This window comes from Cygnus atratus, chromosome 12 (genome assembly GCF_013377495.2).
Source record: "Cygnus atratus isolate AKBS03 ecotype Queensland, Australia chromosome 12, CAtr_DNAZoo_HiC_assembly, whole genome shotgun sequence".
Classification (NCBI taxonomy): Eukaryota; Metazoa; Chordata; class Aves; order Anseriformes; family Anatidae; genus Cygnus; species Cygnus atratus.
The window spans coordinates 12,068,253-12,095,368 of record NC_066373.1 but is presented as its reverse complement, the minus strand read 5'-3'; the positions used below and the strand labels follow the sequence as shown (position 1 = coordinate 12,095,368).

Genomic DNA, 27,116 nt, shown 5'->3' with positions numbered 1-27,116 from the left:
CGCCCACCTGGGGTCTGGGATGCAGGTGGGGAGCGCAGCCCCAGGCTTTCCCGAGAGGTGTAAGAAAAGGGAAATGCCAGCTTCCATGTACTCGAAAAGCCCGACCTCAGCTAGGCAGCTAAGTCCTCGAAAAACTGGGTCAAATGGCTTAGTCAGGTCTGGAGGTAAAGCATACGCGACTCTGCTCACATGCCATCTCGTGCTGGAAAGAGTAAAAACAATTTCGTAAGTCCCTTCACTAGTGAAATGCTGCCACCTCCAGGGGTAAAGACACATGACAGGCAACCACGTACAAAAAAAGATCCCGCACAGCAAATGCAGCACTATCGCCCAGTTCAAACTATAATAAAGGGATAGGAGAAGGGCAACACAGAGCACACATGTGGCCAGGACTTGAGAGCTGGATACAAACTCAAGGAGGACACTAGAAGAGGTATCATCATGCATGATTGCTTATGAGGAAAAATCATCATGCATTTCTGCTTACGAGGAAAACACAAGCTTCTTTAGCTTCGAGGATTAACGTGAGAAACAAAGATTAACTACAGGCTACCACAACTGTCAGCTTTGTGAATTATTTTAGGCTTGTGCATTGGTAAAATAAAACAGATGAGATATGCGATGTAACCTGTCAATCAATGTTAAAACCTGAGCTAGAAGCTTCTGTTGTAACAGCTGCTGAGGAAGAAGGAAAGAAGTTGCATGACCACGGGAATACCTGAATTGCCTTTGCAGGTAGAACTATCAAAGTGTGCTCAGTTTGAGAGTTTCAGGTTCATAAACGTTTCCCAAGGAGGCAGAAAAGGGGCATCCAAACCAAGCAGCAGCAGCATCACATACTTGATATCCAACTCATTAAAACAATTTAAACTGCTAAGAAAATCTCATGGTTTTATTGTGTAACGTAGCATTGAAACATCCGAACAAATCAATAACTGGGCTGTACAGGCTGCTGTTCTTTCATTTCTTTGGGTTATAGAGCATCTTGTCAGTACATAAACAACAACCTTTTGCATTATAAATTCTTTCCGAGGCATGCTGGTACAACACAAATTTCTCTTGTCAAATGCAGCTAAGTCTAACTTCCAAACATCATGCACAAGAAACTCATCTAGTGACAATGTAAACTCAGCAGAAGGGCAGGTCACAGGTCTTGCTTGCTCACGCTCTGCAGTGCTGCAGGTTTGTGTATGATATTTGGAATGTTCCGTGAGTGTGAATAGTATCAGTAAGAGAAGAGGAGAAAAAAAAAAAAGCACGGGTGCCTCGGGGTCGCCAGCTCAGCCAAAGTTGTGCAATGCTAGCCTGAACATGTCATTGGTGCAAACCCAGGCATCATTGATGTTCTTTAATAGAAATATCTGGTGGAATCCCATGATAGGATCTTCATCAGCCTGTGAAAAGAGAGGAAAAAAAGTTCAAAAAGCTCTTTCTTGAGAAGTGTATTCTAAGAGTGATAAGACAACTTAAAAGCTAATGTTAACAGTGATACCACATGCTGTAAGATACCTAGTACCTCAAGAACTACTAACAACCAGAGAGGTTCTGTTCCAAGTTGCTTGCAAACACCTAGTGCCCAATGACACAGAAATCCTGCAATAGGTTGTTAGAGTTTTCTGGAATAATTACAGACTTCTCATTCCAGCAACTTCACAACACCGATAAAGGCATGCCTGCCTCACTGTGTTGAGCCACAAGTTTTTTTTGGACCTTGCCCAGGAACCAAGTGCAAGACTATGCATTTTCAAATTAATTTGGAATTGCTGTAGTTTGGACTGATCACAGAAGGGATTTCCTCTGGAAGTCAATAGCAACAATATTGCCTGAATGATCTTTGTAACTATCGTGGCTTTTGAAATGTTTCCCTGAGCCGGTACAACTGGTGAGCAACATTGTGCTTCCTACACCAGAAACACCCAGGAACAGCTCAGCGCAAAATAATAGCTATAGCTGCAGTGAGGTGTTAATGAGCACGGTGAAATCTTCCCAGCAGTGCCTCAACTTTTGCCTTCACCAATTCAGCTAGGTGGGTTTAGTGCACTATATTATAGGGCACTATAATACTTACAGGGATTAGGGACTACAAAATGAGAAAATAGTATTACAGGGAGTCTAGTTCTCCCATCTGATGTTTACCGGCCTTCTCAGAGATATGATGCAGGAATTAAAGCCTTAATAACAGTTGGAAATCACAATAGAACTTAATCTGAACAGCTCGGAGGACCTAGCTACAAGCAATCCTCTGATACTGACTATAATGTATTCAATTTAGCATTTTTGGAGGATTTTAAGCGTTATTCTTTCAGTGCAACTACTGCAAATTAAGAAAAGGGGGAAAAGCATAAGAAAGTATTGAAAAGCAACACGCAGAGGAACACATGAAATGAACTGTCAAAATGCTGAATGCTTACTCTCAATGCTCTGCTGTCCATCAAGAAAAGCAAATGCAAAAAGACTGAAGAACAAAGGAGACTGCTATAAACAAAATCTTTTAAAATATAAGATTCACATAAATGATAAATTGGCTGTGGAACAAGTCAACTTTGAGGAACAACTCGGTAAGAACAACAACTGCATCATGAAGCAGGAAGTCTGCCAGAGCACTGGTAAGATCGAGTGCATGACTGGAGTGTAAAAGGAGCATTCAAATCTATTTCAGAGCAACAACAAAAAATAGTATATGAAACTGAAATACTGTCAGTATACGCTGACCCATGGAGGAAAACCAAGAAGGGTGCTAGACTAGGTATTGCTTCTCAGGAAAAGTGATACTGAAATCATTACAAGTAATTTTTTTTTTTTGGAAACATCAGCTCAGAGCTCAACAGCTATCAAGGCAAACAGTGTTAGCAGTTATTAGGAAGAGAGGCCAAAGCCCATAATTATGCAACCACATAAATGCACAGAGCACCCACATACCAAATCCTGCATGCATTACTTATGTTAAAAAAAAAGTGGTAGAATAAAGAAAGGCCAGAAAAGGGTAAAAAATTGATCCAGCTACAAGTTTCTTATTGAAGTAAAGTAAAGTAAGTGTGACTCTCCAGCTTGCAAAAAACTGTGATTGGGTGGGAGAATGGGAAAGATATCAAAGTACTATAAAACTTGCTATAAAACCATGAAGGACAAAGTGAGTGAGGAAACTACTTTCCTGCAGCCAAAGAATAAGAAAGCAACTAAAGCCAGGAGCATCAGGAAGTTCAAGTATTCAGTTAACAAATTAATGAAAAAAAAATCCCCAAATCAGGCAAGTGCTAATAGAGTCACTGTTCAACTGCCCGATGAACTGGGCAGCCTTTTGTCATGCTGATATATGCTTTCTTTTGCATTAGGCAGAGGCTCCATAGTAATCAGCACAACGTGAACACAGCAATTGTGTTGGATTAGACTAGCCATCTATCTAGTTCAATAGCATGTAAGACGGCAGTCACGCCAATTATTTCAGGGGAATTGCCATCACCATTAGATCTGCCCAGAAAGATGCTTGCCTATCCATCCTGAAGAGGTGGCCTGTGCACAGAAACCTGGGGGTTTGTGTCATTTCTAGCTTCTCCTAGGTATCAAACACCACTTAAATCCTAGTAAGGTCTCACTACTACTTGATAGTTTATACTGGACACAAAGGAATCTTTAAGAAAACTGAGTAGCATCAGAAGGCTGTGCATTAAAGTTTGAAATACAACGCTGTAAAGCACTTTTTTAATGCTATCCCTTTGGACTAAGCCAGAATGAGTTCATGTTCATTTCGGCTCCCTTCCAATGGTTTCATTTAAACCACTAGAGAATCTTACCAGCTTGAACCTACTTTTAATTACAACTATTAATAAGCATTTAGCATACTCCCAGTTGCCCTCTGGCCTCTTTCTGTTAGGTCACCAAGGCATCTACTAGAGGTTGCCCAAGTAGTTTTCACCAAATGTGAATGTGCTCGTTACAAACGTGAGTGTACATTAAAAATGTACCTCTGCAAAAACAGATCACTGACACTCTGCTTTTAGGGTAGGTTTCCTCAGTGTGTGCTAAGTGCAGCTGCACCTCATCTGCTAGTGCTTTGGCTTGACAGGAGTTTCATCCTTCCTTATGTAATTCAAGACTGGACGTATGAAAAAATTTTAAAACAGTTCTTCCCCAAACCCTTGCTGTTCTACATATGGCCACCTCCCACAGTGAAGTCACAGAATAGAGGAGCAATGTTCTCCAAAACAAGAAAATCCTAGACTATACTTAAATGCAAATGAAATTTATAGTATGTATTCAGAATTTTGGTAATAGACTACTAACACGTAAGCAAAGACCCACAGTCAAGATACTTGAGACGCTCTAGAAGGCATCAAATAATCCATGCCCATTTGGGATCTTCATCACAGCTCGAACAGCCTCACTGAAACTCTTTACCCGTACTTTTCACTCCAAATTCAGTGGTGTCTGACTCAGAATTTGCATTCCAGATGTGAGCACAGGCTTTAAACACAGAGGCTTTATTTTCCATACAAAGTTTTCCTTTATGTAGTTTCAATTCTTTCATGACAACTTGGAATTAAAAACAAAATCACAGAATCAGATAGGAAGACTTCTGGTTTCCCATCTAGCCTCCCGCTTATAGCAGGACTGCCAGCAGCACTCCATTAGCTATGGCTTTCTCTAGCAGCCTTCCAAGCCTCCAAGAACTTCACAATGTGTCCAGGCAACACTTCTCTGGGTTTTGCTGTTCTGAAGAGAAAGTTCTCCCTTGCGTCTAATCTGAACCTCCCAAGCTGTGGTTTGCTATCACTGTCCCTTGTTACACTGTCTGGCACCACCAATAGTTTGCCTTCAGGTTGTTGGAGATACTCAACTACCAGGCGGTAGTGGAAGTACTGAACTACTTTCCATGTACATTGCAGGTGTATTATCCTTAGCCACCTCCTCTCCAGGCTCACCAAACTGTCAAATACTGCTAATCTTGGCAGCTTTCTGACCTCTCCCAGTTTTCCTACAGCCCTGCTGGCCTTGAGGCCCACAACTGTAGAAAGTCCTCAACTTATAGAGCCATTAGTCATAGAGTATTACAAACTACCTTGTAATCCAAGTTTAGCTGAAAAAACACTATTGAGCAATAGTAGAACAAATGCAACTTTCCTCCTCATCTGGGAAGAGAGAATTTTACTTTCCTTTCACCATCACCCCACCGAAACCATTGATTAAAGTGCATACTTGCAGCTATCTTTATCTCAAAGGAGAGACTAGTGACTAAAGATAACAGGTTCTTTCAGATGTTAAGCCTCATTTAACAGGCTTTAAAGCAATGCTTTAAGTATCCACCATGCATTACAAAAACATCCCGTAGTTTGGGTTGCAAATTTCCTTTCCCTTTTAAGACCAAGAAACACCACATAACAATTAGTTATCACAATTAATTCTGCAACACACACTTAAAAATTCACACTTGGGTAGAGCTGCAGATTTTCCACATTGCTCTGAGAATGTGCAAACCACAGCCATGCTTCTCAGCCACCACGAGCTTAATTGACAGAAGAGCGAGAAGAAAGCTCCTTACTCAACCAGGACAGCGAGGACTGCAGGGAACAGAGGTAAGGCAGAGGTTAAACGTTGTGGAGGGCTAGCCTGAAGACTTCGTTGGTGCACACCCAGGCACCTTGCAAGTTTTTCAACAAAAAGGTTTGGTGGAAGCCTAGAACCTGGTCATCATCTGCCTGAGCATGACAGGAGGAGAAATAAGTTACCAGGTGAAGCAGACTGAAAACATGGGGTAATACTCCGGATGAACATTGGTGAACTAGCACCACACCAAGTGACAATCACTCCTGAAGGCTTAAACTGATGCTTACTCTTCCTAGTTAAGTAAGGATGCACATAGCCAGACAATGAACAGCAATAAGAATTGATGAGAACAGAATTAGAATAAGCAGAGGTACATTTATTATCCCTCCACATAAGGATTAACAACATTACCACCTATCCCAATGTTCATTGAAGAGGATCTCACATGTTTACTTGAAAATGTTTTTCAATGAAAAAACATTTACTGAAAAAACAGTTACTCTACTGTTTCTGCCAGTGATGTCTCACTCAGAGACATCATTCACCCTCCTCAAGTGCTCTACTACACTGAAGTCTTCTCCTAGAAGCTGTTGTAACTTCCACTTGAGGGGACTTACATCTGTTCCAAAAGGTATGTTGCATTTTTACAGGTCATATTGGTAATAGCTTGCAGGGCTGTAGACTGGAAAAGCACAGAGGCAGATACACATCCTGGCTTTGTCACAGGGCAGTTATGATTTCAATTGACTAGTTATATCACTCTCCAAAAAGGGGAGACCAAAGGATTAAAAAAAATTGCAGGTCTTCTTAAGCATAATGCTGTGGTAAGGAAAAGCATTTGACAATAGTAGTCCTTGGCCCTGTTATTTCTTCAGAACCATTCTTGTATAGCTAAAAGAGCTGAGGCTTTGTGACAACTTGTAACAGCTCACCCCACACTATATGCAGGGGAATATAAGGTTTTACTTCAAGTATTCTGCTTTTTTTTCCCCCCCACTAAAAACAAACAAGATCAAAATACAATGGCTTAAGAAAGAAGTGCCAAAGATGCACACAGCTCAATTAAGAAGGAGTTTTGCTCTGAACTTTTTGGATGAACAATTTAACCAATTGAGGCCTCTGAAAACACAAGCATCATGCCAAGAATGACTTTTTAGAAACTGCATGCTACAGGTACTTTAGCCTAATTACTTTCTTGTATTACTCTACTAAAAACATTATGCAAGCTCCTTCACTACAGGATACAAGGCAGGTTTCACAAATAGAGAATTCCAAAGCGTATACATTAATTGTCCTGAGCTTTCAAGAATTTGGCTCAGTCACATGAATAGGATAACTATTCAAAGGAAGTGGGGCTCATCCCTTCAAGCCCTGATAGGGTTGTTCCTGAAAGTCCTCTTCCTTGGGCAAATTTTTCTACTTTTCCTTTAAACAACGGAATTAGAGCTGTGAAGAACAGACACACCATTAAGAAGGTTACCTTTAAATAAAGCTAAGTATCCAGCTCCGCGTTTCTGTGCTACAGCATATCCTGTTCAACCCAATCTGGAGATGGGTTGAGTTACTTACCAACTCTAGTCAGTTACTTACCAAACCCCGTTGTTCTGTCACTTTTATCACATCTAAAACAGCACTAAGATGTGCTAAAACGATTGCTAACATATGTACAAGCACAAGAAAAAGCATTCACTAACTATGACAGCTAGGTTCATGTACTGGCAGAAGTGGTTACTATACACATGCTAGAGACTTGCTGAATATTTCATTTGTCCATTTGTAACAATGAGTAGCACACAAGGCAGAAGCAAAAACTCCAAACATTTGGACTTTCTGGACACTTCCTCAGTGAGGAGCAGCATTTCCAAGCACTGTACTATACTTTTTAAAGCTAAGATGAAGAATGGAGAAAAAGCGATGCTTCTCCTAATATAAAAATCACAACAAGCTGGATTTGATAGTGACAATAAGCATATAATCAATCCAGTATGTTCTTTCCAAGTAACTAGATGCACTATCATAAAATCTCTGAATTATTCAGGTATGGCTCAACAAGCTGAAGTTATTCAGAGTATAAAAACAGCACAGTAAGAAACACTACTCCAAGAATTGCTATTTGTGAAAAGCTCTGACTGCATCTACCATCCTAACGGCTGTACTAAAGGATGATAAAACCCAAACTTTTAAGAAACTGCATTTGTTGCCTAGCATTCAACACAAAATCACTGCTGCAGGCTGCAACCTGCTCGCTGATTATACAATGACCTTAAAAACATGACTGTGCATAACCAAATGCAGCTGTCACTAGCCCAAGACATTGGCTCAAAAGAAGTCTTGGTTGCATCACCAAGTTCTGTGCACACCCAGGAGTCAGACAGATGAGATCAGCATGTCTGACCTCACACCTGCCCTGCAATTCAGTGCTTTGTGGCCACACGTGGCTGTCACTACTCACTGGAGTATGTACGTGCAAGCAGGAGCGAGCAGCAAGAAAGCTGGAATCCAACTTGCAGCTTGGAAGCAGGAGCAACTTTAATGAGAGCCAAAGCTACCTATGTTAGGCTTAGAAGTGGATGCCCCCCCCCAAATAAATGAAGGGGACCAGCTAAGCACGCAGATTCAAACTTTCGGTCCTATTTTCGCTTAGTTAATTGTACATTTGGAGGAAGTCTGAACGCTTTGATACCAGAAGTGACATTGAGAGTTAACATAGGAAAGGAAGCCTAAATAGCTATTTTAAGAGAAACTTGGTCCAAAGTAACTCTAAAGGTTGGATGACTTTGGAGTCCTGACTTGACAGCATGGCTGGACCAAACCCTGACAAAACTAACTCTGAAAAATATAACTATGGCGATTTCATGCTTTTTGAATAAACACTGCCCGCTGTGTGCAAGTTCTGCCTACAAGTGACTTTACATACAGGAGGGTGTTTTTTGGTTGTTTGTATACAGATTCCAGGACTTCTTTCATTAAAGAGTCTCACTAACTTACAGGTCTATAGCCCTGGTATATTAAGATGTAACATTTCCTCAGAAGAGCAGGAGACTGAGTAACTTCATGTAGTTCAGTTCCATAATTTAAGCAGCAATGTCACCATACCGCAGCCTGAAATATATTCCGACTTCTTCACAAGAAGCAGCTCTTTCAGCAAGAAGTGTTTGAGCTCAGAGGCAACATTCCCATTGTTGAACTGGTTTTGAATACAAACCAGTGTATTGGACTACATTAACACCAGGACTGTATTCTTGTGTCTTAAGATAATTAAGATAACAAATGAAAAGCCGGGTCTTACTGAAGGGTTGTCAACTAACAAAACACATTAATTGAGCTGTGATTTAGTATATGTTACATCAAAGAGAACGTTAAACTAGGTGTGCTTCTGTTGTCCAAAAACACTTGGACACTTTTAAACGTAACTGAGGACACTAAAATCTTACTGCAGAGTAAGGAAAAAATTGACTTTGCTTAGCCTATATATTTGTGTGCATAGTAAAAACCACGTTAACTTGCTGGACATGAACAAATGACTGCCAAATTACCGGTGCTTTTACCTAGTGCTAGTTATCTGAAGAGACAAGCAGTTATTCAACAACCTTGAACAGAAGAATGACATCCCAGTGCAAGCTTACCAGAATTCCTTCCCCACCCAAGAAGTTTCTTTTCAGAAATTAGATGATTTAGTATCCTGCAAAAATTTAAGACATATGCATTTGTTACCCTTTAATGGAAAGAGTTTACCTTAAGCTGTCCAACTACCATACTGAGTATACAGCTGTCAGGTGTAGGTTGGTGGTCTTGTGCTGTGATGCTGTGTTGTATTTTTTGGAAAGGGAGGCTCTATAATGAAAAGAGAGCAAAATAAAGAATGGAGTCATTGCACTATTTAACTTGCAAAACAAATCCAACATTATGAAGTATTAGACTATTTTAGTAGTACTACATGGAGAGTTGTTGCAACTCAACAACAACACTAAGCTGGGTTGGATCACAACAGTTCAGTATTTTTAAAGCACCAAAATACATGAAATATGTTACCATATACATTAAGTAGTGCCTTTTCCTAGTCTAATTATACAGCGTTAAGAGCTCCAGTTCATCTACAAGCAGGAAGATCATATGACGAAGGCAGAAATTTTCTCTGCTCAGAACAGTGTTGAAAGAGTATATGACCTAAGCACTCCCACTTCGATTCTTCCTTATAGTGGCTATAAATAGAAAGGAGTGGTGTTTGACCAAGAACCAGTGGTTGAGATTTGAGTTCCTCACATCCACTTTTCCATTTGACTCTTTCCTTGACAATAGATAGCATCAGAGGGGAACCAAAACAGTAACTGGCAACACCTTTGCCATTTTCCAGGCAAGAGGGAAGAGCAGGGGAGCAAGAGCACATATTTGTGGAAAAAAAGCTTCCCATGTTCATGTTGCAGCTACAAAAGCATGTCTGGAGTCAAGAGTGCAAGGTACACACCTATGAAAACAGACAGTGTGGAGTGATCCTTCTTTTTCATCTCAGGCCACATTCACATTCCAACCACTGATGACTCCAAGTAGCAAACATCGGATATCTAGGGTATCTCAGAGTACTGTCACACGAACATAAGCTCAGCACCATTCTATCAGAAGTTGGATTAGTGCTGGATGCCATAGGAGTGCCATTTTGGCACAGATGGAGCTCTGAGGGGTCACGTGGCTGTCACCCAGCGCTGCACAGGATACAGTGGTTTAAACCTGCAGGATGCACTTTGATTTTGCTCCATATTCCTGAAAACTTGCTATGAGAGACCCAAGCAAGCACTTTGACAAGTTCTGCATTACCCTCTAGTGGAAAGCCTCAACTTCCTAGAAGGCCTAGACATAGGAACAGGAGTTGAAAAAGTGCTACTATCAAGGATGTGGAGAGCAGACTTGGCCCTACAAGTATAAGGCTTCATGAAGAATACCAGGAAGCTAAACCCTTGGCTAACAAAGAACACAAAACGGTGGAAGGATCAGGACCCAGGGAAACAAAGTAAGCATACAGAGCAGCCCTCTAACCACAGAGTGACAGGATTCAAGAGCACTCCTGAATAAAGCCTGCAGTGTTTCTTCTTGGCTGGGACAGTAATTCCCAACTTACCATGAACTGAAAAGAATGAGCCAACTGGTTTGTAGCTTCCAGCAGAGTATTTTCCAGGGTTACCATCCTGAACTTGAACATGCAATGCACGTGCCCAGCCTGCACAAGCGTAGGCTAGGACGTTGCACACCTTTCCTTTGACAAGTGACAGTACTATGAAACCTAGTCTCACCTCTTCACAACAGCTACCTGCTGAGCAAGTCCTGCAAGAAAAGTCTCTTGAAAAGGCAGACAGGTGAGCGGGAATGAACGCGGCTGTACCCAGAACCCAGCTTCCAGCATTACAAGATGACTGGGAGGTGAGACTGGGAGGAGAAGATGGAGGAAGGAAAAGGCTTCAAACTCAGGAGCCCCCCCAAAAGGGGGGTATGAAACCAAAAAGGAGGCCAGGGAAGATGCCTGTTTCAAATACCTGGCTGCCCCATTTTGAGAAAAGGGCCCCAACGGCTGGCCAGTCAAACGAGCTATTCCTCCTGATATACAGGGGTGGAAATCCCACTCTAGGGTAAGCTGATAGGAAAGATCACTGATTAAGATAAAGGAAAACTACCTCAGATGGATGGTTGCTTGTGGATACCCATCTGTACTGAAAGGAAGGATTTCTTTACATGCAGAGTACAATAAATGTGGCTGACAAGTGAAAAGCCAGAACAAGCAAAGCTTTTAGTGTCATTTGAGAACTTGTCTGGACTTTCACTACCAGAACTGTAGAACCTTCCTTTTAAGTCAGCTAAGAGAAATTTTGCAAGAATACAGGGTTTTTTTGGGGTAGCTTAAACTCACTTCTGGCAAAGACTGCTCAACATTTTAGCAGACTAAGCTTGTTTCTCATGCCTCCTGCTATCTCCTCTACAGCAGCCATCCTTGGCTTTCTCTGATGGACCTAGCAGTGCTGAGACTACTTCCTGCAGTACCCTGCAAACATCACCCTGCCTTCTGAGCTGCTGCTCATCCTGAGACAGAAGCCTACAACATCCAATAAGCTAAATCCAAGACTACCTTATTGACTGGCAGAGATTCTGTATAAGTTTGATTAACGTGGGATGCCCAAACTGTAGCAGGATTCTGCCTCCAAGAGATGTGAAGAGATCTCACCAAGCACTGAAGTAGGTCTGGAAACGTTCCATCATCCAAGCTACCTGTCTCGGCCTCTTCCCTGGTCCAAGAACTCCTAGAACTAAAGGCTTATCAAACACTCAAGCCAAAACAGGCTGCCCCCCCAAAATGAGAACAGGCACTCTATTTGAAATAACTCCTCAACCCAGCACCCATTAAGACAGAAGGAATGAGTGTCAGCTCCCGCTCTGTAAACTGTAGAAAGGGTACAGGTGCACTAGTGCTGCCAAAGCATTGTCTCTGCAACCTCACCCAACTGTACTAACAACACCTGGCAGAGCAGACTAAAAAGCTGCCACAGCATTACTGTTACACAGCGGAGATCTTGCTGTAAAAGAAAATCCTGCCTCTTGATGCTTGAAAACAAGACCGCAGAAGTACAAAAGAATTCCAGTACCAAACTTTCAGTGACCTGCTCAACATGCTCAGACACTCCAGAAGCACGAAGTAGGTGAACACATTAGGTTAAAACAGCAAACAAAACCCAAGTAGCTCAGCACTGTCAGAGCTATGCTGAAAGACATTAGAGTTGGAGTAAGACGCTACCGTCCCATAACAAGCCACAGCAGTGGAAGGGCATGCAACAATCATACTGCCTTTCTTCCTTACTTTAAGCAGATTGACGTCGTCAGACAAACTTTCCCCGAGGCAAAGAATTATGCCTCCACTGTGCAACAAGCACACAAATCCAGAAAGAACAACTTGCACCACAGACAGGGAAGACAAAGACGAAACAACACTCTGGTGGGAAACAGGCTGTATCTGCACTGGGCCAGATCCAATGCAGTAGTCCAAGATGCTGTGGCCAAGCAAGTATTTAGTTGGTTGGGTGTCTAAATGGCTGGTAGCCCAGTGGTTTAAGAAACACTTACTAAACAAGCAAGCAACTCTGGAGCTTGAGTTCTCACTCCTCATCTAGAACAGAATAGGTGCAAGCTGTGCTTGAGGTGCGTGGTATTCTTAAAGGCAATGCAGGCATCTAAATCACAGATCCATGGGCAAATTTCAGCCTTCACAGTTAAGGATACCATGGATGAAAGCAGTGATTCCACAACACGGGAGCACTAACTGTGCAACAAGACAAGTGCCCAGGTAACGCACTTCCTTCTCAAAGTGCAAAAGAGTTGGCCTGAAACTATGCCACATTCTGTCCGATATACCACGCTCTGAGCAGAATGTCAGAGGAGCTACAAAGCATACACTCCACAGATCTTGTGGGAGAAACTTTCAGGTCGCATGACAGCTTGTAAGTACACCAATTTTTATAAGAGGGATGAATTTTCTCAAAAAGACAAAGCTTGGAGAAGTTTAACTAAAACAGAGGGAAAATTTCAGTCTCTATACATCAAGAAGTTTCCTCTGACTTGAAGGGGAACAAGTGGCTTCAAAGTGCTGAACCATAACTATCATATCTGAATAGCTGAGGAATGCTTTATTGAACCTAGGTTCTTCACTACAGAACTTATTTGAAGTTTATGTATTCGAAAACAAAAAACCCCCATGCAGTAATGTATTTAGCCCTCACCACATGCAGATCCAAACATGTCTGCTGCACTACTTCCTGAACATGCTTAAAATGTAACAAAAAACACCCTTCATTACCCCCAGATCAAGAGATCAGCTTATGAACTATTTTTAATTAACAATGTCAAATGAAGCTGCAATCACAAAATAACCTTGCAAACTAAACGAGTCAGCTAACATCCTACCATTAGAGCACCAATAGAACACCCCGCTACATGGAATTAAACCACAAGAAATGTTTTTTGGAGATATAAGCTGGAAGCACAAATTAAAATTGATTTAACTGCCAAAGTCTAAATCAAAGTTTCAGAGGTAACTAATTTACAGTCTTCAGGACTATCTCCCCAAACATTCAGTAGAGGATTACAAACTTACAGAGAGTTTTTCAACAATGGCTGCTTTGCCCTGGAACTGCTGTCCTTCCCACGTAAGGCATGATGCATCAATCTGGGGGGAAAAGAAAAAAATTCATCAGCTTGCTTAGGGTAACTTTTAAGCAACCTTGATAACAGTCTTTGCTTACTGGCCAGGTATCCTCAGAATCTAGCTATTCAGAAACTACCTCAGAAATAGAAACCACAAAGAACAACTGAAAGAGTTTAGAATAATCTACTAGAAATTAAGGACATTAAGTTTCATTATCATGATTCTACCAGCAAAAAAGTCCCTGCCTTTGGATCAAAGTTAGCTTTCAGAAGAAAATCTAAAGGTATGGATGCAAGTCAAGCACAGAGAAAAATATATGAAGAAATATGACAAGGACTTGTACCATCAAGCTTTTTCAACTAAGGTACCAACTTGCATATCCTACTCACACCCAGAAAAGTAGAATGTGCCTGTAAAGGTTTTCTAACAGACTGCCCTGTGTGGCATGCAAAGATTGAGATGCTTCAGTCTACCTGCTCTTCCACTGTATGAGGGAGGACACACAGAGCATGCTATGTTGGATGCAACAGCAACAGGCAAAAAAATTTATATTCATTTTAGGATACTTCCTTTAAACCAGAATCACAGTATCCTAACCTCACACCAACGTGATCTCTGCCTTCCCAAGTCCAGTTTCGAACCCCGGCAAACAGAATTAAGTTTTGAACTCGGGGGAAACCATTTGAAGTCTGGCAGCTGCCATTTCCAAACAGCACCTTCACCCTCTTCCTGATAGCCCAAGTTCTTTTTCAGCCTGTCACAGGTAGCTTGTTCCTTCCACATCTTTTGAGTTTAAAGACCTCAAGAAACACAGTTCTTGTCTCTTCCCTATCCAATCTTCAAATCTCACTGAAGCTGAGACATGAATCTCATGTCTCAGCAGAAAATGGCAGGCTCTAAAGAACTCCATTTGTATGCTGCGGTAGATTCTCCAACCCTTGTTTTTGATCTACACCACGCAAAAAAAGCCACTTCCTTCAGGCAAGCGTGCTGAGCCTGCACAACACAGTCACACCCATTCTAAAAAAGCTTCTGGTCTTCACTGTATCATCGGGAACAACATGGTGCAGCAAGAGCCAAAAGAACAAAGCTGGGACCGGGAGCAAGAGCATGAAGCATCTCGGGGTCACAGATGCAACTGAATGCAGGCCAGTGAAGATCCCTTGAGCACAGCTTTCTCCTAAGCCCAGACACGCCCCTTTTAGAGGAAAATGGACTAAATCTAGATTGCGTAAACCAGTCAGTTGACAAGAGCATCTGGCTGACATCACTTGCATCTTGCATGACCCTTGACAAGCAAGGTGTTGGTACCAGGGAACGAGGCTACTCTCTCAAGCATTCCAATTATAAGCTTCAAATATGGAAAGCCATAAAGGAAGAGGAACCCCAGAACCTGCCTTACTGAATCCACTTCAGCAAATAGCAGGTAAGCGCTCTGTGGTGCAGGACCCTTCTGGTGTTTCAAAGAGCAGCAGAAGACAGATGAAGTTGGTGAGGGAAACAAGCTCTGAAACTGCAACTTCACACTGTACCTAATTAATCTCTCTGCTATCGGTCACCTCCAAGGCCACTTGCTTCATCAATAATCTGAGAGCAACTGCTTCAAGAACAAAAAGCATCTCCTACCCCAAAACCCCTACAGATGAGAAAAGAACATCAAGAGTTAAGAAAATATTTCACTATAAGGAGCCACGTGCCCAAAGGAGAGCAAAGAAGTCACTACAGCATTTTCTGCAAAACAACTGCAGGGAAAAAACTGCAAAACAATACAGAAACTTGGTACTCCATTTAACTCCAGCAATTTTTAGCTACACAAAACAGGGTCCCATCCTCCATGGATTACAGACTCCACAAAACTGTCCATTGTCCATAGGTACCTCCACTGAATGATGAAAAGTACAAAAGCCCTGAGGGTAGAAAAAGCACTTCATTGCATGCGATGGCCATGCTTCCAGAATTAATTGGTCTGTACTTGTTACCAGTCTAAGTATTTAAAGTGTTTTGGTAATGGCATGACAGGAACTGCTTACTGACTTCATATTTAGAGCTGTGGATTAAAGCGTGGCTTCCGGTTTTTCCTGCTTTATGGGCTCTGTTCACAGCTTCTTGGTCAAAACAAGGCAGCAGCAAATACTTAAGAATCCAAAGAGTAAATGCTACCTGTGCTTGTGGAGACTGCTGAGGTGTAGGGAGGAGCATCAGATGGTGCTCCTGCAACAGCTTCAAACCTCCAGGGATTGGTGAAACTTCGTATGATTCATCGAGCAAGGGTCAGAAAAACAGGACATGCTGCTAGATGGCTTGTAAGACTTGAGTGTCTTGCTGAAACAGCTCAGCCACCCAGCAGCATTCCTCACCAGTAGCAATCAAACTCCATATGCAGAGCACTTTACATATTCTGGAGGCGTCTTCCTCCAAAGCTAAAAGCTGATGCTTCTCAGGCCTTTTAGTTACAGGCTTTAATTTTGGAAACAAAGACTGTTTTGCCCCATATGAGGGGCAAAACAAATCAATTATTGAAGTAGTTTAAACAGAGCTTAAGTTTAAACCAAGTTTAAATATTTCAACTGAATTTAAAAATTTAAATTCAAGTTACCTTTATGAGGATTAATACAGCATGAGATCCAAGAAACACCTGCAAGTGCTGCTAAACACAGGGCAGGACTCAGAAATCATATCCCACTTGAAGTGAAGAGGGATCCAAGCAAATCCGAGACTGTAACTTAATGGCAAACTAAGTCTAGCACATTTGCTGTGACAGAACATTGTCACAAGGTAGCCTCCAGCCTCTCACACTGCAAAGTCTGTCTACAGCCAACCAAGGCTTTTATGAGCCTGACTGCCTATAGACGAGGCATACAGAGCTCAAAATAGAAAGTAAATGTGTAAGAAATGAAAAAAAAACAGGTTCAGCAAGTGCAGTTGCACTGACTGATATTCTGGAGTCAGGATAAAACCCATTGTCCCATCCTATGTATTCCCACACATCAAAATAGGGAAATCGAGGCGGGCAGTGGGAGAGGGGCCCTGCCCCCCCCCCCTTTTCTAGATACTTACATATATTGCTCCTAATTGAGTCCTGTCTGCATCAAAAAGCTGGTAGTAATGTTGTATGAAGCTGGACCCAATCTGCTCCCAGATAGGCTTGTCTCCCATTCTGAATCCTCACTCAAAGCCAGCGACTGTAAAACAAAACAAGAAATCAGAAGGATCACACAAATCAGCGAAACACTTGGCTGGCGTACTAAGCAAAAGTGAGCACAGACCATCTCAGCTGGCCAAAATTTTCCTTTAGAAGACATAGGACAATCATCTCCTCTGTATCCTGGACTTCTGAGAAATAAAACTCTTGGATACTAAATGGTTTAACTTAGAGCATTTCATTTGGTGATTTCAAGAGCTATTTCAGTGAAAGGTCACAACCCACATACAGCAGTGGAGAACAAGAACCAAGATGAGTAAGTGTTACCGCCTCATATTCACATATTTCAAAAGTGACACCGTCTGAAAAAGTTGGCTAGCTCCTGCTTTCCGACTTGATCTCATTTACTGTAACCAACTGAAGTGTTAATAAGGACAGATTGTAAGTGGCTTACATCACTTGATTTACCTATTCAGCCCCTCATGCGTTCCACCATCCACAGGTCCCTCTAAGGAAGCGTCCTTTCAGCGGCAGACAATAGGAGTTCACTCACTTCCACTAGCTATCTGCATAACACAAGCTTACTTTCAGACCTGCTTTCCTCTTGCATGCTGTCGCTACGGCTGAAGCACACTCCACGTTTATCTTTGAACCTGTAGCACTTTCAAGACATGGTGGTAAAATATTAAGAGTTATCCAAACTAAACGAACATCCCTTTCGACTAAAAGCTGACGGCCTGATTGTTCCCAGCTCTCCACAGCTGAGCTATACTGGGTGTGCCACTCCTCCAGGCTCCACCAAGAGCCACCTCTCCACATCAATTGATTTCTTCTTAGACTGCAGCAGTTAGCAAGCTACTTAAGGAGTCCAGCCCCCCCAGGGATGCTACCCGGCTTTGTTAGCATTGATTGGCTTTCCTCACCTCTTTTTTTCCTGAAGCCATATGTAGGATGGGTCCCTGCATTCACCTGGCAAGAGACTCTGCAGTTCCCAACGAACGTAGTAGAAATACAAAGGTACCAGATTTGTGAACATCAGTCCCGCTGTTTTAGAGGATTAAGCATACAACATGTGCAGCAGACCAAGCAGGCTGAGGTCTAGAAATCATCATGCAAGATCAGTGCAGCTCTACCAGTCTGTTATTTGTTTCAAGAAAGTACGTGCATTGTTTTCTTTATCCTAATACCTCTCTAGAAGAGAAAACACCACATTGCATTAAGATCCGAGTTTACTTTAAACAAAGTAAGCTACACTGGCTAAACATCAAGATTTCCCAGCCTCTGTCCCGTTTTGCAATACCTGACCAGGAACCCCCGAGCTACAGGTCTGTATTGCACTGCAAGTCTCAAAAGCATCTCAGCCATGAGATTCTGTTTTAGGACACAAGACACAGTGCTTATTCTGGCTTCCTTCTACGGTTAATCACTGCCACCTGCTTAAAATTTGTCAAATCCCCAACAGAAGCAAAAAACACTCATGGTACCTCCACAGCAAGCATTAGCTGTGCAGTGAGACAAGAAAGCTCTTATGTTTTAGGCTTTTGACTGTTTCAACTTTACTCATACAAGCTCAAGCTGAAGGAGTTTTACCCACCACAGTCACTCCACTAGGAAAAAAAAAATCACAAGTTTACAAACGAACAGGTTGTGCTGATTGCATTCCACGATTGCCACACAGCAGCCTCACCTGAGCAGAGGCAGAAATCAAACTTCAGCCTGCATTAAGAGGTTTACACTGAAAGAAAACCTCCGTAAAGTCACTTCCTTGATTTCAAACAGCCTTCATCCCACACTCCAGAAGATTCACCAGAAGCCCCCGGCACAGGACAGATCCAGGCTGTGCCTGCGCAGTGCCAGCACGATTTGCCAACACATCTCCCCAGCTGCAGCAAAGATTTCCCAAACAGCAGAGCTGCTGAGGTCCCTCAGTCCTGCACTTGGACAAGCCTGCTAGGTTTTAAGAGTGCCCCAAATAATCCCACTGGAACTACGTCAGCACGAGCTCCTTGCACTGGCCCTTTAGCTCTCCCTACAACCAGTAACCACCCAAGCACGCAGCACTGGACTCTCACTACACACTTGTCAGGGCAGGCCTTGCAGATACCCACACGCCTTGCAGAAGAAAGCCCAGGATCCAGAATTGCAGGCAAGTCTGGGGACTGTTGTGGGCTCAAGCATTCCTGCTTTGTCATTTCCCTGTCCCCACTCTGGCACAACAGCCTCCCTCTGATGAATTCTTAATGTGCCACAGGCTAGGATTTCTATCTTTTGCTGTCGCAACAGCCTGCTTACCATCCTGTGTCCCCTAATACCATCCCTTCTACACCGCAGATCACACGAGAAGAAAAAATAGCACCTAAGCAAAGTCCTAGGGATTGCTTTCAGCTTGCTGGTAGCTGAGAGCCCGGTGTGCCGTCCTGCTTTTGTTCCACGGGAGCCAGAGATACATCCATGCCCACCGCGTGCCAGGGACCAGGCCTGGGGAACACAACCAGAACTGGAGAGATCACCTCAGCCACAGACAGCAGCAGCAGCACCTCTACGTACCTCTGCTCCCGTTTCCTCACCTTCATCTCATGCCCAAGCCTCCGATGGGTCTTACAAGCAGAAGATGAACCCTGACAGAGCAACTTGTAGCCTGTGCTAATCCACGTCCCAGCAAGGGGACACAAGCTGGGAGCTCCACGGAGCAGCAGTCCCTGGCACAGCCCCAGGTCTTTGCAACACACACTTACCGGAGAGAGGAGGAAAGCCTGGATCGCGTACGAGCGTGCCAGCCTGCCGTCTCCCTCCCAGTTCCTGCAGAAGTTTTCTGAAGTCCTCACTGCACTTCTCCCCTGGACGTTGTGCTGTTACAGAGGACTCCCACGACTTGCTCGGAAAACCGGGAGTACTGGTATTTAGTTTTTAAGCCTGCTGATTGCATTCCTGACCTGAAGGTACCTACAGGTCCGTAGCTCACAGTGGCAGGGTGGTAGCTGCGGTACAAACAGCCCAAGTGAAAAACACTTCTACTCAGCTTCTGCGGCCCAGCGCTGCTTCAGCTCCACCCCATGAATTTAGGTAAGTATCAGACATCTCTCCTAAACATTCAAACGCAAATCTAGTCAAACAGCCACGCACCTAACATTGAGATGAACTAGTAAATAGCAAGCCACCAGCTTCTTCTGAAATTAAAAAAAAATGTTCTTCTGAAGCTAAAAAAAAAGTCACTCTTTCAAAGTGAATCTTTTCCCCACACACGATACACATTCACCTTAAAAGCTCTGCAATCACACAAACCTAAGATCAGTTGCATGCTAGCCCTGCATCTCCTTTAGGCCCAGGGACTTCCAGCTCCTCAAGGCACAACAGCCTCATGCAAGCACCAGATGCCTTCTGTTCAATCCTGAAACTGAGAAAGCCTTTAAGACTGGCAGAAATTAAGGGATTTGAATTTTAAATATAGAAAGTAGTATTATGGTTTCTAAAACTAAAATTAGCACGCGTGTTTGCCACCTCCTTCTTAAAAGGAGGTATTTGTATTTTGGTAGGTAAAATGACATGAAATAAATTAGTCTAAGTTTGACAAGTCACAATGTTGATTTTGTCAGAGAAGCAAGAACTGAACTCAGAAAATACTACTGAAATCAATAACCCTCTATTTTATAACCTTTTTTTTTTCCTCCCTGTGCCACTCATGTATGGTTACATGATTTTCTTTAATACACTCAACTCTCCCGCAAAATGCTTATTTTCCTCTTCCAATTTGTCACTTTTCCTTAGTGGCAGCTTATGTGCTCTGCACACGGAGTTCAGAGAAAACACACAAGATAGGGATGATCTGTGCCACCAAGCCCAGTCCCTTCAGTGAGATACAATCTTTTACCCTTACCAGGCTGTTTTAGTCAGGTATGGAATACACTTGCATCACAGAGACGGCTTTCAATGTCCGCTCCAAAGCGAGGAAGAATGAGCACGCTCTGATGCCGTCACGCAGGCAGATGACAGCTCAACCAGATCTACCCATAGGTCACTCAAAGTTTGCTTACGGGGGCGAGAGCACTCAATTAATATTAAAACCAGACAAAGAAATGGTTTCAAGCAAGCTAGAAAGCACCTCAGATGGAGCATCACCTGTCCTTTTAAAGGCACCTGCTGAAGGTTACCACTGCATAAGAATATTATTGGATATTCTACCTTAAATCCCCATGGAAAAAGGAGATGGTTTCATTAAGCTAATTTTTTTTCCTCTTTGTCACTTCAAGCCAAGCCTACTTCATCGCGCCCACTTAGGGATGTCACAGCCCATCTGATTAACAGCTCCTTTCCAGAAGCTCGGCAGCGAAGCCACCAGTCCGCTTCACTGGAGTGTAATACTTTAACTCACATTACTTGGTAAATTTCCTGGAATCTGCTCGTATTATAGAATTTATCCCCACCTCCAACACCAGCCAGCAGTCAGTGTTCAAACTGAAACCCAATGCAGCGCACAGAAGTTGCAGCTGCCAGCAGCTTTCCCTCCCATGGGTACGTGCCGACACTGCAGAACTCTATCCCTGCTCTACCGGGGACTTCTCAGCCAGGTCTGCACCGAGTTTTCCTTTGCCAGGTCACACCCTGACATCCTCAAGCACCAACTCCTGCCCTCTGCACGTCCCGCCACGCTCCCTACGACTCCTGGCTGACGCAGCACCAGGCACATCCCCAGCGTCCTCGTCCCAGAGCCAGCACAAGGCTCAGCCCGGCACCGCCACATCCCTGACCCCACAACAAAGCTCCTGCATTCGGCATCGGGAATTCATACCTACACCACGCGAGACTTCCCAGTCCGCCGTGACACCAGCCCTTCCTAAATGGAAAGCCACCCCCAACAGGAAAGGGGCTTCCAAAAGGCCCCACCATGGTGGCATCACTGCCCCGTGCTTCTCTTGCTGCTCAGCCTCACCAAATCATCCAAGCTACGCTACCCCACATCCCAAAGCCTCCATCCCCTTCCCCCTTGGGCTGCTCCAGCTCGTTATGTCCTGTGCCACCGGCCATCCTGCTCCAGGAGAGAGACCAGAGCCTGAACTGACCTGGGCCCCACCTGCTCTGGCATGGGGCAGACAGCACCGTACCAAGTGAAGCTGCACGACCCAGCATCTGCTGGAAACAAAGAAGGTGTGAGGCAGAGGGGGACTGGAAGAGAAAGAAGACTTCACATGGGCCGCAGGCAACCTGGAATTTTACTAAGGTCATGTTGGCCCCAGGCAGAAGCCCACAAGACACAAATAGAGGGTCTTTGTCACTGCCTGTCACAGCCCAGGTGTTCATACCGACGCTCATCCCTCCTCCTTCTCCGCCTTGACTTGGGGCATGAGCGATCAGGATGAACACACCGAGACTGCCCACAGCACAGTTCTTAAGGGAACCATTGCTGCAAAAGGTCTGGCTGAAAACTCTTCCCACTGCTGCCTTAACAAGAAGCCACGGAGCAACCTGGAGGTGCCTCCGTCAGCACGCTGCAGCGCCAAGTCCATCCTTCTCCTCAAGCGGCATCACCAGAGCTACTCGGAGGCGTGCCTCGGGGAAAAGCCACCTCTTTACTTTGGCACCTGTTGACAGACAAACCATCAGATCGCCTTCCCTGAAGCGCAGAAGCACCAGAAACACCTGGAGAAGGTGGCCTGTCATCGCATCTCTGCCGTATGGAGAAAGACCAAGTTCTTGTCCCAAGCAGCAGTGGTGTTCACTGCATTATCAGAGCAGGCCATACGTAAGCTGACTGCTATCAATCAACACAGTTAGGCCTTCTTGAATTCAAGCCTGGCATGCCGGCATTTCTGTAAGAACCATGCGTTTTCCAAAAATGGCAACGAAAACTAGTATTTAGAGTAATATGTATTTAGTATTTGTGAGCACTAATGAGTAATATCCTTCAGCAATTAACACTGTAAGGTGGACAAGGAAACTACAAGGAATCAAAGAACAACCAGCACGAGCAAATAAGCTCAGGAAAGCCCTCCTGATCCGCAGAAAATCAAAAAAGACGATTTAAAGAGAGCAGCCTCAAACCAATACTCTACCACGCTGCTGGAGAGGGAAAATATCACCATCTCCCATCCAGTTTCCGAGTACGACTACGCTACCTCCCTAAGCGATCCGAGCACAAATAAACCGCGCAGCACTGCGCCAAAGTTAAGCTCTAAGACGGGATTCAAGCTGAAGCACAGCACGCTGGCAGGCTGTTTGCTGGAAGATGAGAAGATCAGCGTACCAACAGCGCACCGATGCTCCCCTTAATGGGTGCTATTGGTCCAGAGGCACTTGCGGAGCCATGGCAAACGTCCCCCAGAGCATCAGCTGCTGCCCCCTTCGCTACTGATTAACAGGAGCAAATCCGGACAATGGAAGAACTCGCAGTTGTTTCGGTTCCTGGTGCACATGCACCTACCACCACACGTGTAGCTTTGATGGCTCAGAATGAAAGAGTGAGAATCTTTATACTGCTGGAGAAAAAAAGTAAAGAGTCTTCCTGCTATTTCTCCCTCAGTCTCTCTTCTATTGCCACTAAAACGCACAAAGCCACGAGTTTCTCCTGTGCACGCTTTCTAGGAACACAACAGAACCGGTATCACAGGATTAATGGTCTCTCAAACAGGTAAATCATCTAATACCTACACCAAGAATCCTTTGATAGCAGATTATCTGCTTCTAGCAAAGACATACACTGTCAACAGAAGAAACTAAGCAAATTACCATAGAATCACTGAATAATTCGGGTTGTAAGGGACTTCAGGAGCTCCAGCCTCCAGCTCAAAGCAGATTCAGCTAGACCAGTCCAGGTCACCCACACCTTTTTATGCACTTTGATCAAAAAAATGATTGAGACCACATAACCTCTGGGGGAAATCTGTTTAGCCGCTTGACTGTCCTGCGGAAAAAGCCTCCCCGAGGTCCAACCAGAATCCCCTTGCTTCAGCTTCTGCCCCTTGCGTCCAGCACATGCCTTGGTGAGAAGCCCAGCTCCATTTTCCCGATGCGCATCCTTTGGGTAGCAGAAGGCTAGGGCTAAGCCCCCTCAGGCTCTCTCTTCCCCACACAAAGAAAGCTCGGGGCAGGCAGAACGCAGGGGTGATGAAATGGGGGCACTGACACGGGGACACCACCCGTTACCAGTCACTGACCTTACAGGCGCTCCATCACTTTGAGAAATTCCAGCTTAGCAGCTGTCAACGTTTCTTAGTTTGAAAACCATTTAAAATTTCCAGTCAAGGTGCAAACTTGAAGGAAAAAATAAAAACAGTTCTCTTAGGTATGTTCTGCCATCGTCTGCACAGCAGCTGATTGATCCACAGAGGTTAAAAATCTGAAAATGACTGCTCCAGGCCAATCAAACTACTGACTTGAAACAGGCTTTCACCTTGTAATTGCTATGGGCTGCACCATGCACGAAATTCCATTATGCTAAATAAGCTTTCAGGTCTAGAAATAATTAAGTCTGGGTATGTGCACAGCAGAAAGATGGAAAGGGAGAACGGAGAAGAGTGACATGGAGCAGACATTTTCCTTATGAAAAATATGGAAAATTGACATTCCACTTCTCGGTCTCTCTTTTTTCTTCTCCTCCAACTTCATCAAAACAAATTAATGCAGGAATTACACCAACCTGAAGTATATTGCTTTGTTTACAGCTGTTTGCAAGCGCAGGGCTACTTAGATTACTAAACAAAACACATGGCAAGACTCTGGAAAAACTTAGTTTGACACTCACCCTATCCGCAACCAGACAACCCAACAGTCAAAGCATCAGCCTAGGTAACTTGAAATTATTTATTATTGGCTTACCTGATTATGTATAAAATAATGTTTTACTGTTAAGTCAGAACAACACATCTGGCAATTTTTCACAGTATTCTTGAGGCAATCCAGAAACCGAATTCAAGTTTACAAGGCTGAAGTTGCTTCTCTTTTCCCCAGGAGGAGCTCAATCAAGCCTGGCCAGCTTTAAGGTACGGGAGGAGGCATGGGGGGAGCAACACAGCTGAACCGCATTTTTCTTTACCTTATAGGCAGACCAATGTAACATTTAGTCTCCTAGAAAGAGCAGACTATCAGACATTTCTATCTATCCATGACTGTTATGACAGCTGTTTCAGGTTAAGAGAAAACTATTTTTTAAGTTACAGAAGCAGAGATTCCATGTTTCGGTCACAAACCATTTTTCTGTAGCAAATAATTGAAATTCCATAAGGTTTATTCGTGTACAGAAAGATTCTGCAGCAAAATAATATTCAGCATTCACTTTTATTCTAGATAGATCTTCTACCAAGAACTGCAATTTGAGCCTTGCAAGTTTTCTTACTGTTTGCAGCTGAAGTTTGGCACATTTAAAAGCAATCAGTTGTATGCTTGTTCAAGTAGCCAGCTGTGTGAGTAACAGCCCTGAACTAGATAGCACAAAGGTGCTCGCCCCTTAAAAACACAGCTCCACATACTTTGGTGTGGTGCTAAATGCAAGAGGACCTAGATCACTTCGCATTATATTACCCCATTTTAGGTTTAGCCAAAACTTTCCTTTCTTATTGATTGACAGCAGTCAAAACATGGAAAAAATCTCCATCGTGCTTTATTATCAAAAATCTTTTCACATGTGAGTATGGCTTGTTAAGCCTCACCTCCACATGAACAGTCTTGGATTTTTAGTTAAACTCCAGGTTTGCAACATACACCTGGAAGAAAGACATGAGAGAAAAGTACAAGACCCAGAACTTTTTGTGTGGTATCTGCCTACCTACCTCACGCTTCAAAACCCACGTTTTTACTCTTCTTTGCTTCCTTTTTCTCCTACAAGCTCACAACAGCTCCTACTTCCAGACACTGGGTATGTAGGCACACAGTTTGGTCACACACAAATACTAAAGTTGCCTGTGATGCTCCGGTATTTGGGAGTTTAAAAACAACAAAGAAATCATACTTAAGAGCGTTATCAGCACTTAGCAGATACTGTAATGCCAACACAAAACATACCATATGCCACTAACTACTCCACTAACTGCTACACTCCTATTATTGACAACAGAGACCAAAGAAATCCCAGCAGAGAGCCGCAGGAAGTCGTCAGAATTTTCACTTTTCCGAAAAACTAACGTTAAAGCAAATAAGTTTCAACTCACCTACTGAAGAACTTGCAACGCTTTAGGGAGGAACATGAAATGACAGTTGGGAGTCTGGCTGGAAAACAGTTAAGTGGTACAAAAGCGAGCCAAGGCGTATTTCAAAACAGATGTGTCGCTGATAATGACGGTACATACAGTCATTTCTCTAGTTCCGCATACTAACCTGCGAAACGCCTTTTTTTCCCCCCCTGTCGCTACCAAAAGTTGAAAGTCACCAAGCGACTGCAGAAAGCACCGCCTGAGCGCAGCTCCTCGCAGAGGAGGAACCAAAAGAGGCGTTAACCTGAGAGGGCGGCTGGCTAAGGGATGAGATTCAACTTCCAAGCAGCAGCTCCGCAGCCGGTTCCTGCTCGCCTTGGAGCATTTACCTGTATTTACCTGCGCTTTCTTCCGGCCGGGCTGCAACGCCGGAGGCACAGCGCGGCCCCCGCGTGAAACACACGTCCCCCGGGGAAGCGAGGGAGCTGAGGAAGGACGAAGGGCTGCGGCCAGCCTGGGACACGGCGCTCGGCCCCCTCACAGCCCCTCCCTTCCCTCCCTCACGCCCCGCGTTCCGGCACCGCTCGGGAGCCGGAGGCGGCGACGGGAAGCGGCGGAAGGCAAACCGGCTGCCGGGCGCTGCCCGGAACAGGCGAACGGAAGGAACCGGGGGGGGGGGGGGGGGGGCCAGCGGGGCGCCGAGCACCCGCCCCGGGCTCCTCGCTGCCTGCCGGCGGGGCGCGGACACGCGGCGGCCGTTACCGGCGGAACCCCCCCAGCCGCCCCCCCCGCCCCGCTCCCCTGAATGAGCCCTCCCCGGCCAGCTCCCGCCCGCCCCCGCCCGCCCGGCACCGGGCCGCGGCCGCCGCCCCTCCGAGCTCCGCGCCTCAAAGACGGGGAAGGTCAGGGCTGGCCCCGGCCGCGGCCCGGGAGCGCCCCGCCGGCCCCGGCCCGGCCCCGCCGCCGCCCCCCGCACTCACCCCGCGGCTCCCACTATGGCGGCGGCGGCGGCGGCCCCGTGCGCGGCGCGAACCCCCTCAGCTTCTCTCGCCCGCGCTCCCCGCCCCGCCCCGGCCCCGCCCCGCGGCACGCCGGGACAGCGAGTCCGGCCGGCCGCTGCGGAGCGCGCTGGGGA

At 44.7% G+C, this 27,116-nt stretch overlaps 1 protein-coding gene across 2 annotated transcripts; it reads right to left on the bottom strand.

Moving 5' to 3' along the window:
- Window positions 1-871: 871 nt before the first annotated feature.
- On the bottom strand, window positions 872-27,093 carry NUTF2 (nuclear transport factor 2). Of its 2 annotated transcripts, none has more exons than XM_035543388.2 (5): window positions 26,962-27,093; window positions 16,778-16,902; window positions 13,670-13,741; window positions 9,277-9,375; window positions 872-1,394 (listed from the first exon to the last, which is right to left on the bottom strand). In XM_035543388.2, exons 2-5 carry the CDS (start codon window positions 16,874-16,876, stop codon window positions 1,281-1,283), a joined length of 384 nt encoding a protein of 127 aa, XP_035399281.1. In that variant the 5' UTR covers window positions 16,877-16,902; window positions 26,962-27,093; the 3' UTR covers window positions 872-1,280. The 2 variants fall into 2 exon arrangements, with proteins under 2 accessions (XP_035399281.1, XP_035399282.1); XM_035543389.2 differs by lacking the exon at window positions 26,962-27,093 and adding an exon at window positions 26,381-26,529.
- Window positions 27,094-27,116: the final 23 nt, after the last annotated feature.

What these genes read in the sequence shown, in the direction of transcription:
- NUTF2 (XM_035543388.2), bottom strand. Translation starts at nt 16,876, where the DNA reads ATGGGAGACAAGCCTATCTGGGAGCAGATTGGGTCCAGCTTCATACAA. An exon ending in CTCAATTAGGAGCAATATAT is followed by an intron (nt 13,742 to 16,777) that starts GTAAGTATCTAG and finishes TTTTCCCCCCAG; the next exon opens with ATTGATGCATCATGCCTTAC. An exon ending in TGGTAGTTGGACAGCTTAAG is followed by an intron (nt 1,395 to 9,276) that starts GTAAACTCTTTC and finishes CTCTTTTCACAG; the next exon opens with GCTGATGAAGATCCTATCAT.